Raw genomic sequence first — 16,948 nt, forward strand, 5'->3', positions numbered from 1 at the left:
TTTCTCCTCATCAATCTCCTTAGGCAATCCAATGTATCTTCCAGCTTCTTCTTGTACAATTCTTCTATCCATGAATTGGTTTTTGGAGGGACATACACCACTACGATATTTCTGCATCCTCCCCTTTGCATTTTTACTCCCACATTTAAGACCTCCGCTTCCCCTTCACCATAGGTGACACCCTCCACAGTCAATTCTTTTTTCAACAATAGCATCACTCCTCCTCCTTGTTTATTTTCTCTATTTCTCATCCATACATTATATTTACCATCCCCTAAGTTAAATGCATCTATACTACCAGACAATTTGGTTTCCGTAATCCCCATAACATCTGGTTTTTCCTTGCTCAGGTAATCTCCTATTTCTAACATTGACGATATTAACCCATTCACATTAGTGTATGCCACCTTCAAGCTGTCTCCTCTTCCCTTCTGTACCACTTCCTTAGGTCCATGTCCATCACTCTCCAGAAAACTTCTTTTTTTCCTCCCCTGACCTTGCTTCATTCTTTTCGTTGGCTTGATTCTTCAATTCTCTTATCTTGTTCCTTTCCTCCACACTTCTGTCCTTTCTTACCCAGACTTTTTTGTAGGTCTCTGTTCTTGCTAACTTCCATGACTTTCCCACCACTTCTTCTGCAGCCACTTGAGACCTAAGTCTAATATTTACTGGTCGTTGGGCTCCTTCTTCATACTTTCCAAGCCTGAATACTTCTTCCATCTCCCCTACCAGCTCATGACCTTCTTCCTGAACTGCTTCAATTACTTGCTCCACTGCCTTCCTTTCTTTCTTTTCCCTTGTATGTTTGATCGGCATGAACTCTTCAGTAATGCCCACCACTATTCATACTTCTTTTTTTCAGCGGAGTCCCTCACTATTTCTGTTTTTTCTTTTATCACCTTGATCACCTTTTCAGTTGTAGCTTCATCCTTCGCCTTGACTTACTACTCCACAATTTTCTTAAAGCTAACATTTTCCTTTTCTTGTTCCTCCTTCCAGACTTTATGTGTTTCCTTTAATTCGTTGATTTTAACCTCTGTATCCTCTGTCTTCTCATTTAACGTTACCTGCTTGTGCTTGTGTTCGCATTTTTCCATACATTTTTCTCAGTCTTCAGGACGTCAACCTCTCTCTCCAACGTCCCCTTTCTGTCCTTCATTTCCTTCATCTCCCTTTCCAAGTCAATAAGTCTCCTTCTCAACATAACATCTATGTGCCTATCCATGTCTTCCGAGAAACCTTCTAAATCATTGTCCCTTGGCCTGGCTCCCCTGCTTACCGGTGTAAACAAACCCGGCGGTGGCGAAGCCGTCGCCCCGCCTTCTCCTCGCTCATTTTTCAGTGTTATTCACTGTTTTCAGCCTTTAATACTTCAGGACAGCACGATTACCACCTAGCACGGCTCACACCTTATGCAGGCCATCGGGGTCATACGTACGTCGCTCCGAGGAGGGAGCACAGTCCCTTGCCGGGCAACAGCTCATGACAGGGAGGGGAGAATGCCAATAGACCAACTATCGACTAATGCAATCACCCATAAGCCCTAACGTACTCAAGAAACCATAAAATAGAAGTTGAATTTTTATGACGAAAATTAAAGGAAACGCTCCCGTTTTAAAGCAATCATTGCAATAAATTGCACAACGAGCAGATCTGGCACCTCTTCTCACTGCAGTGATGCCAGTATTGGAGCTATCTTTTCCACATTCCTGTGATGAAATGTCTTCAGGCCTTGATGAGGATGGAGGTGCAGGGGTGGTGGGCAAGGGAACAGGAGTAGTGTATGATAAGCCAATGTTCACCTGAATGAACTGTGAAGTGTCAGCAGTATGGATAAGCTCAGTAATTGTCTCCTGACCAGCTGACAGTTTTCCATCTTGCTCACTGTTTCTTGCTCCTAGAATCTGTTTCATTTGACACTGCTGACAGACAAGCTAATGATCTGGAGAGAAGAGAGAGAGAGAGAGAGAGAGAGAGAGAGAGAGAGAGAGAGAGAGAGAGAGAGAGATTTACATAGATTTACATAGAAAATCAGACCACACAGACCCCATGGTCCAGACTTGGTGGTCTGTCCTTAAACCTAAGTGATTTTACATTAATCAGAAGACTCCAAAACGTTGCATTTCTACTCTAGTTGATATTAAGTTGAAGGAAGTGACGGTCGAGCTTATTTTTGAAGGAGTCAATCGTGTTACACTGGACCACTGACGGTGGAAGCTTATTCCATTCTACTTTTCTAGCGTTGGTGAAGAAAAATTTGGTGCAGTCTGAATTTACTTGTCTACATCTGAGTTTTACGCCATTGTTCCTCGTCAAGTGTCATCTATCATAAACAATGTTGATCTGTCTACATTCGTGAAACCATTAAGTATTTTAAAACATTCGATCAGTTTTCCTCTCAAGAGAGAACATGTTAAGGGTAGAAAGCCTTTCTTGATTTGTTGAAGGGATCATTTTCGTTACGCTGAACACCTTATAATTTAGCAATATCCTTTGCATGGTGGGGAGACCAAAACTGTACCGCATATTCCACGTGGGGTCTGACTAAACTGTTGTAGATCGGGAGTATTACATCTTTATTATTGAATACAAAGTTTCTTTTAATGAAGCCCAACATTCTGTTCGCTTTATTTGCTGCATCTATGCATTGCTGTTAGAATTTGAGGTTTGCAAGTCTTTGGCGCATTGAGCGCTTTTGAGTTTAAAACTTCTTATTCCTCGTTCCAACTTGAAGGACCTGGCACTTGTCTCGTTAAAGGCATCTCCCATCTATCCGACCAAGCTGAAATTTTGTGCAAATCCTCTTGGAGGCTTTGCCTGTCTTCGTCAGTGAGAACCGAGTTGCCAATCTTTGTGTCGTCTGCAAATTTACTAATGCGGTTATTGAGTCCAACATCCACGTCGTTGATGTACATAATGAAAAGCCCTGAGGGACGCCACTAGTGACACTCTGAGTTAAATCCGATCACTACTCTTTGTTGTCTGTTGCTCAACCAATTCGCGATCCATTGGTTTACTTGACCGTCAATACCTATTTGCTTTAATTTGTAAAGTAATTTATGATGACTTTATCAAACGCTTTCTGAAATCAAGATAGACTACGTCCAGTGATTTGGTTACGTCATAAACAGTGAAGAGGTCGTTATAAAAGGTTAATAGGTTCGATAGGCAGGATCTTTTGTTTCGGAAGCCATGTTGTGAGTCCCCAATCAATGAGCGGCTTTCAAGGTAATTCACAATTTTGTCTCTAATTATGCCCTCAAGTAGCTTACCTACAACCGAAGTTAGACTAATGGGCCTGTAATTACCTGGTACTTTTTTGTCTCCTTTCTTAAAAATCGGTGTCACGTTAGCCTTTTTCCAATCTGAAGGACATATTGAATACGGTTGTGAGGGAGGAGAGTATTTCGCTCTTTGTTTCTTTCAGCAGAGTTGGATATACTTTGTCAGGTCCAGGACTTTTATTTGTTTTAAGTGAATGGAGAGCTTTAAGGACTTCATCGGTTGTTATTTCAAAATTAGGCAATGCATGCTCGAGATTTACAATAGTACTGGTGTTGGTGGTAGCGAGAGGAAGACTGTTAGTTAAGAGGTTTGCAATGTGTTGGCTGTCAGTCACTAGTGCACCGTCGCTGTTTGTTAAAGGTCCAATACCACTTTTGATCGCCTTTCTGTTGTTTATGTAACTGAAGAAAGATTTCGGATTATTTTTACAGTTGGCTGCAATATTTTCTTTGACCTACTAGTCTTTTATCATTATAAAGTCTAATGTTTTCGGGCGTCTTTGTTCTTTCTTTAACCTGTAAAACAATTTTCTCTCATTGACTGATTGTTTAATTTTATTAAACCTTTATTAGTGTTAATTAATGTGTTCTGCTGAGTGAGTAAGTGATTTTTAAGGCTTAGGGCTTCATCTGATAGTTGTATTTCTGTTAGTTTTGTAAGTTAGCTCTTTGAAATTGGGCACCTTTACTTTATTTTCAGTCACTGATGATTGAGCTTTAATGCTAATTTATGATCGCAAGAACCAGGTGTTCTCCTACCGTGACACTACTGACTAGGTTATCTTGGGTTGTTATAACAAGGTCGAGTATATTATTTTGTCGAGTTGGCTCAGAAACCATTTGGCTTAGATAATTTTCTTCTAGAAATTGATCATTCTATGTGACTCGCCTTCTGTACCTGACAGTGTCGATATGGGGAGGTTAAAGTCTCCTAATATCAGTGAGTCGCTGTTATTAAGTGACTGCCTTAAGCATTTCAAGGTCGTCATCGAGTGATTGCCGGGAGGTCTGTAGGTGACAGATATATTTAAGTTGACTTTTGCAATGTTTAATGTTCAACGTTACTGTTTCAGTGTTTTGTCAGTGGGTTGCAAATAGCTTTTGACATAAACGATCTTTGTTGAAGAGTCTGTAGCCATCTATGTTGTATTGAACTTAAATCAATATTTGTGGTGTCGATAAATGTTTAATTATGTCAAAATTTTCTGTTAAAGCAAGACATCTCAGTTCATCAAATTTGTTTCTTAGGCTACATTGAAACTAAGGATTTTAAGTTATCTAGAGGCTTGGTAATAGAGGTGGTGGTACTTGAGAGAGAGAGAGAGAGAGAGAGAACTGCTATAAGTAGGGGTGTGGTAGGGGAGGAGTGTGGAGTGGAGGAAGGAGGGATAGACATGGTGCAATGATCTGTGGTAGCCACTGTAAGCTAAAAAAGGTCAAGCGTGCTCCCATACAGATAATTTATGCTGCCCTGACAATATTAATTACTAAATAATCGGGGAATATTGTTCACTTTTAATATGTATTGTCTGTACTTCATATTGATTCATCACTATTAATTTGATACTAATCATTCTGGAAATATTAATGTTCTTAGTGATTTGGTGATGCATTTTATTTTCATGATATTTCTGTTATTTACATCTGATAAAATATCATGTTGTATCTACAATATTAATTAATTTTTGGGACAGTACATTATTGCTGACTAAATATTGGCAATGCTTCATACTGACTCAGCAATTATTTATTTATGATTTATTATTCGTCATTCTGAAGCTATTAATGTTCTTGGTGATTAGGTGCTGCATTTAATTTTCATAAACAAACTGTTATTTACAGGTTGAAAAAGTCAATATTGGTTATGCAAGAACTGCAAAAAAAGTTGACATGAAGAAGTTGAAAGCTGCAATGTGGGACATGCTCTCAGACCCTATAATGGAAAAAGAGAACTGCAGGCAGTAAGTATATATTGAGACTGTTTTTGTTTTGGTATCATGGAGTCTTAAAGTGATGCCATATATGACCAAAAATTTGTTTAATATAAGCTGTATTCCTTAGATATCATGTTCATATAATTTATGTAGTAGATGTTTTTGATGCTATTTTCTTTATATAAAAAGAAATACTAAAAAAATTCGAATCTACATATTTGCCTGTGCTTGGACAGATTATTCACACACATATGCACACATGCACATACACTGGTGACTGTCAGGATGCCGGGACATAAATAACTCACCGATCCGCTCTGCCAATAGACCACATATTCGACTCATTTACCTATTTTTATGGGGTCAGGGCCTGGGGATAGGGCAGTAGAGCAGGTCCTGTCTCCCAAAAGGATAAGTGAACAGAAAGAAATAGAGGAAAAGTTGCCATTGGCAGTGTAAACACTGCTGTAGTCAGACCCACCCAGGCAAAATGGTGTCGAGTGGGAAGGACATTGTGTACGAAGCTGATGGCTTTCCCGATTTATTCACTGGCCCGAATGCCAGCCCCGGGATTGTGGACAACCATCAGATGGCTGGAGAAATAAATCAAGGCCCAGCAAGCACAGCTCCTCCAGACCGGCAACGTACATCGGGAGCCACTCCACTGCACTGCTTACGTCAGTACGAGCCTCCACTGGCCCCTCAAGCTGCACACAGTGCCCTGTGTCGGGCTGCACTGAGGTCTCCTCAGCCCCGGTGTTTACTGTCAAGCGACATGGCTTGTTATTCACTGAGCCTCCCAGCTCCCACCTGCATCGCGCTGGTCGAACGGTGGCAGCTTACACAAGGCGGGGCCCGGGGACTGTGGACGGCTGGCATTCGGCTCCCTTCTCCAGCCTGTCCGTGTTTCCCGCCTACGCTACGTCCTTGGGCCAGGGGCAGGCGCTCCAATGGTGGCCAGTCTGGCCACAGTCCTTGCAGCGAGGCTGGAGGGTGTTGGAACTCAGCCATGAGAACATAAGAACATAGGCGGGGTAGGGTAGGGCATGGGTAGGCGGTGGCCGAACTGGTAGCGTACTGGGCCCACATTCACCGCGTGATGGACAACGCGGGTTCGAATCCCCACGCTACCACTCTGATTTTTCAGTCACCGCCGAGTGGCTTAAAACTACCCACATGCTGTCCTGAAGACCACCCATCAATCTGGACTCTAGAGGAAGCCGTCCAAGCGAATTAAGAGCGAGTTCCGGGGGGCAGCATGAGCCAATGCAAGATGGCGCCACTATAAACACTCGCCTGCGCCAGAACGGGCTGGGCCGACCATCAGGCCCCACCTGGAAGAAGCCTTGGGCCGACCATCAGGCCCCACCGGGAAGATGCCCACCGGCGCAATAGGGAAAAAAAGGGGGGGGGGGGGGGTCTGAGGGAGGATTTGAGAAAATTTGTTGACATTTTGGATGATCTGAAGGAGCTAGATGCCAGGGGGAAGAAGTCAGTAAACTAAGGGAGGAAAACAGAAAACTGAAAGAGGGAAGTGCCAGTGAGGATAACATTGAAGACAAGATGAAAGCAATGGTCAAAGGGGAAATATCGCAAAAGGTAAAGGTAAATACTGACAGTGAAGTTGATGTTGAAAAAAAAAAATAGTTGATGTAGAAATAAATATATGGAAAAAAGAAAATGAAAAGGAGAAAAGATGTTTTAAAGCAATCCTGGAGCAACAAGAAAAGGAAAGAAAAGTGGAAATGAAGCATGAGGTTGTCCAGGTAATGAGAAATGAGGAAGACTTGGTTTGAGAATTGGCAGAGAAGAAGAAGAGTTATAATCATGGATGTTAAGGAGAAAATCCCAATAAGGGCACAGAAAGAGAGAGATGAAATCACTTAAGTGAAAGAAATACTGACAAGGCCGGATGAAGAAGCTGGAAGACTGACAGAAGAGGTGGATGAGGTGACAAGACTAGGAAAATATGAGAATGGGAAAAATAGACCAATTAAGCTAAATTTAATGTCACAAACGGCAACTGAGATGATTATAAGTCGGAGTGGAAAACCAGAAGGTATAGAACAATATAAAGACACACATATAAGGAAAAATGAGAGCATAGAGGAAAGAAATAAGATGAGGGAAATTGTGAGTGAAGCCAAGCACAGGAATGAAGAAAGAAGAGTCAGAAGAGGGAGGGTTTTTTGGAGAGTGCAAAAAGACAGAGTGATGAAGTGGTAGATCAAGAAGAGGGAAAAGGAGAACAGTTAAACAGCAACAACAGTAAGGTAGAGAAAGGAACGAAAAAGCTTAGGTTAATGTGCACTCATGTCAATGGACTTATATAAAAAAAGCCAGAATCAAGAGACCAACTGAACAAAGCTAAACCAGATGTAATGTGCATCACTGAAACAAAACTAACAAAAGGAACAGAATTGGTGGGAATAGAACAGTGCAATTGTAACTTATATAGAAAAGACAGATAGGAAATAGTGGTGGAGGGGTGATGATATTAGTCAAAATGAATTTAAAAGTGTTAAAAGTGAGAGCAGGACCAGATAATACTGAAGTTTCAAGTGTTCTATTACAATTGAAATGCAGTGAAAAGCTGACAGCAATGGTGTCATATGTGCCCCCACACACAGCAAGCTGGACTAATGAAATTCATAACATCCTGTCAGAAAATAAAGTAAAACATTAGAGGATATTATTAGAAATAGCAAGAATGTACTTCTAGCAGGGGACTTAACTGTAAAAATCTCAATTGGGAAAAGTTTGAAGTGGAAGGTGAAGGAAATACATGAGCGGCTAAAGTATTAAAACTGGCCACAGAAAACCTCATGATGCAACACGAGTGCCCACTGGGAAAGAGTGACCATGAAGTATTGCAAATAAAAATTGATCAAGAATGTGAAGAGATTGGATTAGAAAACCATAAAGAGAAAAGAAGGAATTACAATAAGGCTAAGTATAATGAATTGAAAGCTCTTTTGGGAAGTATGAATTGGTCAGAAATGAAAAAAGCTTAGAAAAGTACAACAAATATATGATTACTTCCTTAAAACTTATAATGAAGGTGTGGTAAATTGGGTACCCTACTATGTAATAAAGAAAAGAGGGAAAAAAGAGTGGTTTAATACAAGATGTCTGGAAGCAAAGCAAAAGAAGGGTAAAGCATGGAGAAACTTAAAAAGGAGAAGGAATGCCATAAATAGGGAAAGCTATAGACAAGCTCGCAGTGGTGGGCACCACTAACCGAAAAGTTAGCTTGGCTAACCAGTAATCCACTAACTAAAAAGTTAGCTTCACTTACGCTAAACCGCTACACTGGTAAAGAGGTTAGTGGAAGCTAACGCTAACTGTTAACCACTAACTTTTTTGTATAGATTTAGTTTTGGTTTAGTATTTTGGCTCTAAAACCCTTAAAAACAGACCTAGTGACCTGAAATTTAAATATGTTGTAGCTTAGACATAGAGCTTTCCAGAAAAGTATAGCATGCCAATATCAGATGATGATCAAACTGGGTGGTATGCGCTGGGTGTGTCCTCTTGACATGTGACTTCATGTTGTAAAGGCTTGCCGTCTGTCTGTTAATGATGGTCTCCTTGGGGTGGCACATGACGCACCGCGAGTCCAAGACATTGGCGTTCTTCATATCTCTTGATTTAAGGACAAAGTACTGTATTTTGCAGTGTATAACGCGCACCTTTTTCATTTAAAAAATCCCAGAAAGTTACCCCTGCGTGGTACACGCTGAAGGTACTTTTGAAGTTTGCGTAGGGTTTTATGGGTCAGCATGACTCCTCGGCTGCCACACAACTTCTCCATGCCATTCTCATATGAGCGTAGGTCACCTCCTTTATATCACAACTAGATAAATACTGGGAAGGGGAGAGGGAGGAGGAGAGGGACAGAGTGAGTGATAAAAAAAAAAAAAATAGATAAAAGATGTTAGAAGGGAGAACAAGGAAAAGGAGTGGAGGAAACAGGGAGAGATATAGAGGATGAAAACAAGGAAAAGGAGAAGGGTGTGGGGAGGGAGAGGCAAAAGGGAGTCAGGTCAGGGCTTCTGAAGGACATGAGCTGACTCCCCCTTCTGCCCCTCCCTCCCCACACCCTTCTCATTTCCACTTCTGTGTGTGTGTGTGTGTGTGTGTGTGTGTGTGTGTGTGTGTGTGTGTGTGTGTGTGTGTGTGTGTGTGTATTTACCTAGTTGTATTTACCTAGTTGTAGTTTTACAGGGCCTGGGCATTATGCTCGTGTGGTCCCGTCTCCGTGTCTGCATTTATCCAACTTATCTTTAAAGCTTTGCACACTCCTCGCTGATACTATATCCTCGCTCAGACTGTTTCAAACCTCTACATTTCTTTGCGGGAAGCTATACTTCTTTGTGTCTCTCAAGCATCTCCCCTTTCTCAATTTTTTACTGTGTCCTCTTGTATTTCTGCTTATGTTTCCTTCTGTTAGTAGCAGTTCTTCATTATCTACTTCATCTATTTTGTTTAATAATTTATAAATTTGGATTAGGTCTCCCCTTTCTCTTCTTTGTTCCAGTGTTGTTAAGTTCATTTCCTTTAATCTTTCCTCGTATATTAATCCTCCAACTCTGGGACCATTTTGATGCCATCCTCTGTATTCTTTCTAGTTTCTTTATATGCTTCTTCTTATGGGGGACCACTACCTCTGCATATTCTAATTTTGGTCTAGTCATGGTAGTGATTAGCCTTCTCATCATGTCCTTGTCCATGTAGTTAAATGCTACTCCAATATTTCTCACCAAGTTATATGTGTCTCTAAAGATCCGATTTATATGACTCTCTGGTTGATTATCATCCCTCATCACTACTCCCAGATCTCTCTCTTCATGCACTTTTTTTAATGTTTCACCATTTCCCATTTTGTATATCCAGATTGGCCTTGTTTCACTTTTACCCATTTCCATAACATGACATTTTTTCACATTAAATTCCATCTCCCAATCCATACTCCATTTCCAAATTTTGTATAGGTCTTCTTGCAATATTTCACAATCTTCTTTGTTTCTTATATGTTTTTGTAATTTAGCATCGTCAGCAAACAGGTTTATGTAGCTATTAACTCCTTCAGCCATGTCATTTACATATACCAGGAAGATTATCGGTGCTAATACTGAACCCTGTGGTACTCCGCTTTCTACATTTCTCCATTCTGATTTTATGTCCTTGACCACAGTTCTCATCTCCCTTCCCATTAGGTAGCTTGCCATCCATTTTTTCATATTTCCTTTCAATCCTCCTTTATTTTCCAGTTTCCATAATAGTCTTGTATGTGGAACTTTGTCAAAGGCCTTTTTCAAATCTAGATAAATACAATCAACCCATCCATCCCTTTCCTGTGTTCTGTCTGTCACTCTTGAGTGTGTGTGTGTGTGTGTGTGTGTGTGTGTGTGTGCCTGGGAAGGAGAAAGGGAGGACGAGAGTGATAGAGTGAAAGATAAGGCTATAGATAAGAGAGTGGGAGAAAGGAGGAAACATAGATTTACATAGATTTACATAGAAAATCAGACCACACAGACCCCATGGTCCAGACTTGGTGGTCTGTCCTTAAACCTAAGTGATTTTACATTAATCAGAAGACTCCAAAACGTTGCACTTCTACTCTAGTTGATATTAAGTTGAAGGAAGTGACGGTCGAGCTTATTTTTGAAGGAGTCAATCGTGTTACACTGGACCACTGATGGTGGAAGCTTATTCCATTCTCGCACTACAACGTTAGTGAAGAAAAATTTTGTGCAGTCTGAATTTACTTGTCTACATCTGAGTTTTACGCCATTGTTCCTCGTGCGCAAAGTGTCATCGATCATAAACAATGTTGATCTGTCTACATTCGTGAAACCATTAAGTATTTTAAAACATTCGATCAGTTTTCCTCGGAGGCGACGTTTCTCAAGAGAGAACATGTTAAGGGTAGAAAGCCTTTCTTCGTAGGATTTGTTGCGCAAGGAAGGGATCATTTTCGTTGCCCGACGCTGAATACCTTCTAATTTAGCAATATCCTTTGCATGGTGGGGGGACCAAAACTGTACCGCATATTCCAAGTGGGGTCTGACTAAACTGTTGTAGAGCGGGAGTATTACATCTTTATTCCTGAATACAAAGTTTCTTTTAATGAAGCCCAACATTCTGTTCGCTTTATTTGCTGCATCGATGCATTGCTGTGAGAATTTGAGGTTTGACGATTTTGACCCCAAGTCTTTGACGCATTGAACGCTTTTGAGTTTAACGCCGCGCATTTCGTATTCGAACTTCTTATTCCTCGTTCCAACTTGAAGGACCTGGCACTTGTCTACGTTAAAGGGCATCTCCCATCTATCCGACCAAGCTGAAATTTTGTGCAAATCCTCTTGGAGGCCTTGCCTGTCTTCGTCAGTGAGAACCGAGTTACCAATCTTTGTGTCGTCTGCAAATTCACTAATGCGGTTATTGAGTCCAACATCCACGTCGTTGATGTAAATAATGAAGAGCACTGGGCCAAGGACCGAGCCCTGAGGGACGCCACTAGTGACAGGCACCCACTCTGAGTTAAATCCGTCAATCACTACTCTTTGTTGTCTGTTGCTCAACCAATTCGCGATCCATTGGTTTACTTGACCGTCAATACCTATTTGCTTTAATTTGTAAAGTAATTTATGATGCGGGACTTTATCAAACGCTTTCTGGAAATCAAGATAAACCACGTCCAATGATTTGGTTACGTCATAAACAGTGAAGAGGTCGTTATAACAGGTTAATAGGTTTGATAGGCAGGATCTTTTGTTTCGGAAGCCATGTTGTGAGTCCCCAATCAATGAGTGGCTTTCAAGGTAACTCACAATTTTGTCTCTAATTATGCCCTCAAGTAGCTTACCTACAACCGAAGTTAGACTAATGGGCCTGTAATTACCTGGTACTTTTTTGTCTCCTTTCTTGAAAATTGGTGTCACGTTAGCCTTTTTCCAATCTGAAGGGACGATGCCTTGTCGCAAGGACATATTGAATACGGTTGTGAGGGAGGAGAGTATTTCGCTCTTCGTTTCTTTCAGCAGAGTTGGATATACTTTGTCAGGTCCAGGACTTTTATTTGTTTTAAGTGAATGGAGAGCTTTAAGGACTTCATCGGTTGTTATTTCAAAATTAGGCAATGCATGCTCGAGATTTACAATGGTACTGGTGTTGGTGGTAGCGAGAGGAAGACTGTTAGTATTATACACCGAGGAAAAGTAATTGTTTAAGAGGTTTGCAATGTGTTGGCTGTCAGTCACTAGTGCACCGTCGCTGTTTGTTAAAGGTCCAATACCACTTTTGATCGCCTTTCTGTTGTTTATGTAACTGAAGAAAGATTTCGGGTTATTTTTACAGTTGGCTGCAATATTTTCTTCATATCTACGCTTTGCCTGACCTACTAGTCTTTTTACTCGTCGCCTGGCATCATTATAAAGTCTAATGTTCTCGGGCGTGCTTTGTTCTTTCTTTAACCTGTAAAACAATTTTCTCTCATTGACTGATTGTTTAATTTCGCTATTAAACCACGGTGGGCTTTTATTAGTGTTAATTCGCTTCTCGCACAAGGGAAATGAGTGGAGGAAATGGGACAGGAAGAGAAGAGAAGAGAGAGAGAGAGAGAGAGAGAGAGAGAGAGAGAGAGAGAGAGAGAGAGAGTCAGGTAAAGGTGAGGAAAGAGGGAGAGAAAAAAGGTGTGAGTGAGAGGAAAAGAGATGAAAAGAGAAAAACTGGGAGGGAGGGGAAAGGAAAAGAAGAAAGAAATGAGAAGGAAGGAAAACAATATGGGGATGGAGAGGGAGGAGAAAGAAACGAAGTATGTTTGCAGTGAACCCTTCACTATGGACCGAAAACTTGCCCCAGCCCTGTCATTAAGCCACAAATTTTGGAAAATCAACCGCTTTGGTGCGAATCATCATAATTCCCTTATTTCTGGGAGAAATGTTTTTTGGTATCAATCGACGGAAAAATGAAAGGGCTATATTTTTTAATAAGCGACTGGGCTCAAAAAATGACTCGAAAGGGTAAACAATCGAATAAATTCACAAAAAACTACTGAAAAAAACTATTTTTGAGTTCCCAACCTTAAAACCCGCTCATTTTTTGAGAGTTTAAAAAAATGTATTTAACAAATAATTTAGCCCTACCAATGTGCTTTCCAATATGATGCATAACATTTCCCTACTCCCAATAGTTTCGTCGCTAGAGCTCGAAACGTAAACCCTTTTGTGAGCGATTTTAACGAACTCCATACACTTTGCCGTTTTTGTCTCGTGTGCCATGGCTATTGCCTCTAGAAGGCTGTAATTTGGTATGTAGGGCCTCTTGGCAATGTAATTTGATCACCTCGAAGGATTTTTTGATAGCTCGATTCCAAGTTTGTTGTCAAGCCGTCACAATATAGCCAGTTTTTCGGCCCTTTTGCCGCGATTTGGACACGTCGTAGTTTTTTGCTTATAACTTTTTTTATTTATTTAGTGTCTTCCAAATTTTTTCTGATTATTAATCTGTATCAATAGAGCTTTCATTTGCCACCAAGCACGCCCTCCTAGCTCCAGTAGTTTTAGCTCGAGCTTGACCAGAAGTCACGACGAAAATTCGCTGAATCTGACTCATTTCACGCAGCGCAACGAAAACCCTTCCTGCCGCCACAGAAATTGATATATCCGCATAAAAGATCATATATGAACACTTCAGTATGTTGACTATCTTGTATTAAAGCCATTTTAAGATATCTATATAAAAAGTTACTATTTTTATATAATCATTTCACCGTATAAATCAACCTATATTAAGCCTTATTATACATATTATTTCTATTTTTCTTTAGTATTCAACCATATTTCTTCCCATTTATGAATAATACATTTAATTTTGCGTTCTTTTGATACCAAATATATATATATATATATATATATATATATATATATATATATATATATATATATATATATATATATATATATATATATATATATAATTAAATGTATTATCCATAAATAACACTTTTTAATCAATGGCGTGAAACACCGTCTTTGTGACTTAAATCTCAATACACTGCATATATAGCAAAAATTGTTTGGGTTGTTTATACAGTTTCTTGGCATTATGAAGGTGAATGGTAGGTACGCTAGTGTACAATGTCACACAGTACTGTATACCAATCTTACTCAGCTGAAGTGAAATTTATCCCACTTAACAGGAACTGAGAGTGATACCGTGGAACACAAAAACTGTGGATGATGGAAAAAAATTGACATAATTTTTTGGATTCTGCATTCAAAAACATATAAGATGCAGCTATTATTTCCTTGGGACAAAATTCTTGTTGACCAGTGTTATTAATACTTAAGCTAATAAAACAAATAATTACTTGACATCACTGAAGTGCTTAGTTAGAGTTAGAATTACAAATGAGGAACCAAATATATATATATATATATATATATATATATATATATATATATATATATATATATATATATATATATATATATATATATATATATATATATATATATATATATACACACGTGAGAATGTGAATGTGGATAGATGTGTGTGTGTGTATGTGTGTGTGTATTTACCTAGTTGTGACATACGGGAAAAGAGCTACGCTTGCGCTGTCCCATCTCCATATCCTCTCTTATCCAACTTTTCCTTAAAATCATGAATGTTTCTTGCACAAACCACCTCCTCCTCCAGTCCATTCCATAGCTCAATGTTTCTGTTTGGGAAGCTAAACTTTTTCACATCTCGCCTACATGTGGTCGCCCTCAACTTCTTTCCAAGTCCTCTCGTTTCTCTCTCGCTCCACACACACAGGTCCTCTCTGCCAAGATTCTCCACCCCGCTCGCCACCCTGTACACCACTATCAGGTCTCTTTCTCTTCTCTCCAGGGTTGTGAGCCCCATGCTATTGAGTCTCCCCTCGTAAGCTCGATCCCAAAGTTCCAGTACCATCTTAGTTGCTGCTCTGTACTCTTTCCAGCTTTCTTATGTTCTTTTCGTGAGGAGGCCAGACCACTGCTGCGTACTCCAACCTTGGCCTTATCATTGTAACTATTATTTTCTTCATCATCTCTTCGTGCAAATACACAAATGCCGTCCTTATGTTCCTCAGCAAATTCATAGTTTGTCCCGTTATCCTGTTGATGTGTTTGTCCGGTGACATGTTCTTTGAGACAGTCACTCCCAAATCTTTTTCTTCCACTCCTCTGCATATTATCTCACTTCCCATCTTATAATCATATTCACATCTTCTACCACTCCTACCAAACTCTATTTTTTTACATTTCCCAAGGTTGAATTCCATCTGCCATGTACCACTCCACTCCCATATTTTGTCCAGGTCCCTCTGCAATGCCTCACAGTCCTTCACATCATTGACTCGTCTCAATAGCTTTGCATCATCTGCAAACAAACTCACATAGCTGGTCACTCCGTCCACCATATCATTTATATAAACAGCAAACATTATTGGCGCCAGCACTGAACCTTGTGGGACCCCACTCCTCACTGGGCACCAGTTGGAAACCTTGTCCTTGATTATTGTCCTCATTTCCCTGTTAGTTAGGAAGTCCTCCAGCCACTTAATCAGTCCATCACCCACTCCACCCCTATTTTCAATTTTCCAAAGTAGTCTTCTGTGCGGTACTTTGTCAAATGCCTTTTTCAAATCCAGGTACAGGTAACTCGATTTACGCGAGTTTGGTTTACGCGTTTTTGAAATAACGCTGTGTCCAAAATCCAAATAAATGTTGAATTTACACGTTTTTTCACCACTTGAACAACAATACAGTACCCACGCTGCCACGCTACTCAACAATAGGGGTGGGGTGGTACCGGTACCAGTATCGGTACTAACGGTACCAGTACCAGTACTAACGGTACCAGCTATACGGTACGGTACCGGTACCAGACTGCTCGGTACCGGTACCAATACTAGCCAGTCGCTCATGGTGTCCCTCATTTCTTCCTTACACAAGTGAGGCTGAGACTGAGTGCCTGAGTGGATATCTCGGTGATATGGATATTCTCTCTCTCTCTCTCTCTCTCTCTCTCTCTCTCTCTCTCTCTCTCTCTCTCTCTCTCTCTCTCTCTCCACTGAATGAAGTGAATATTCATTTTTCAATAGAAACCTACCTCTTGTTTGATTTACATTGTTTTTGATTTACGCGACCTCTTCAAGGACACAATACTCACGTAAATCGAGAGTTACCTGTACACTCCATCCCACCAGCCTTCTCTCTCTTGTATTAAGGGGGGCGACTACCGGGGGTCCTCCTGTGCATATGGTACGTCCAATAGCTTTGAAATCTTAGTATGTTGTTTGTTACTGTAAAGGTATGTTATTCTGTGAATTTCATCAAGTTCGGGTGAAGTTTAGGAGAGACTCAAACAAAGCGTATTTTTTTGTTTTTTTGTTTCACAGGCTTTATTTTTCAGTTAATCGGTTTGAAAAAAATACCATAGAAACTCTGTTTACCTATCTACATTTTGTTGGAAGTAACTTTTTGAATTTTTGTTTTGTCTTCGAAGAAAAAAATTACAATCTTTTGTCAATTATTATTTTCTTCTCTCTGTGTCCCGTTCTCTTTTGACATTATTGAAAATCTATTTCCAACACAAAATTGCCCTTTAGGTGTAGTTTCAACTGATACCTTACAAAAGTCGATCAGACTTTTTACCGATTTTGTGAAATTATTTTAAGTTTAAAAAACTAAT

General features: G+C 40.1%; 1 protein-coding gene across 1 annotated transcript in view; it reads left to right on the top strand.

Moving 5' to 3' along the window:
- LOC126981364 (condensin complex subunit 2-like) overlaps positions 1 to 16,948 on the top strand; it is a 161,175-nt gene that overhangs the window by 139,015 nt on the left and 5,212 nt on the right. The window contains exon 10 of the mRNA XM_050832386.1: positions 5,127 to 5,245. Within this exon, the coding sequence (XP_050688343.1) occupies positions 5,127 to 5,245 (119 nt within the window). The remainder of the gene's footprint in view (positions 1 to 5,126; positions 5,246 to 16,948) is intronic.

The sequence above is a fragment of the Eriocheir sinensis genome, chromosome 47 (assembly GCF_024679095.1).
Source record: "Eriocheir sinensis breed Jianghai 21 chromosome 47, ASM2467909v1, whole genome shotgun sequence".
In the NCBI taxonomy this organism is placed as follows: domain Eukaryota; kingdom Metazoa; phylum Arthropoda; class Malacostraca; order Decapoda; family Varunidae; genus Eriocheir; species Eriocheir sinensis.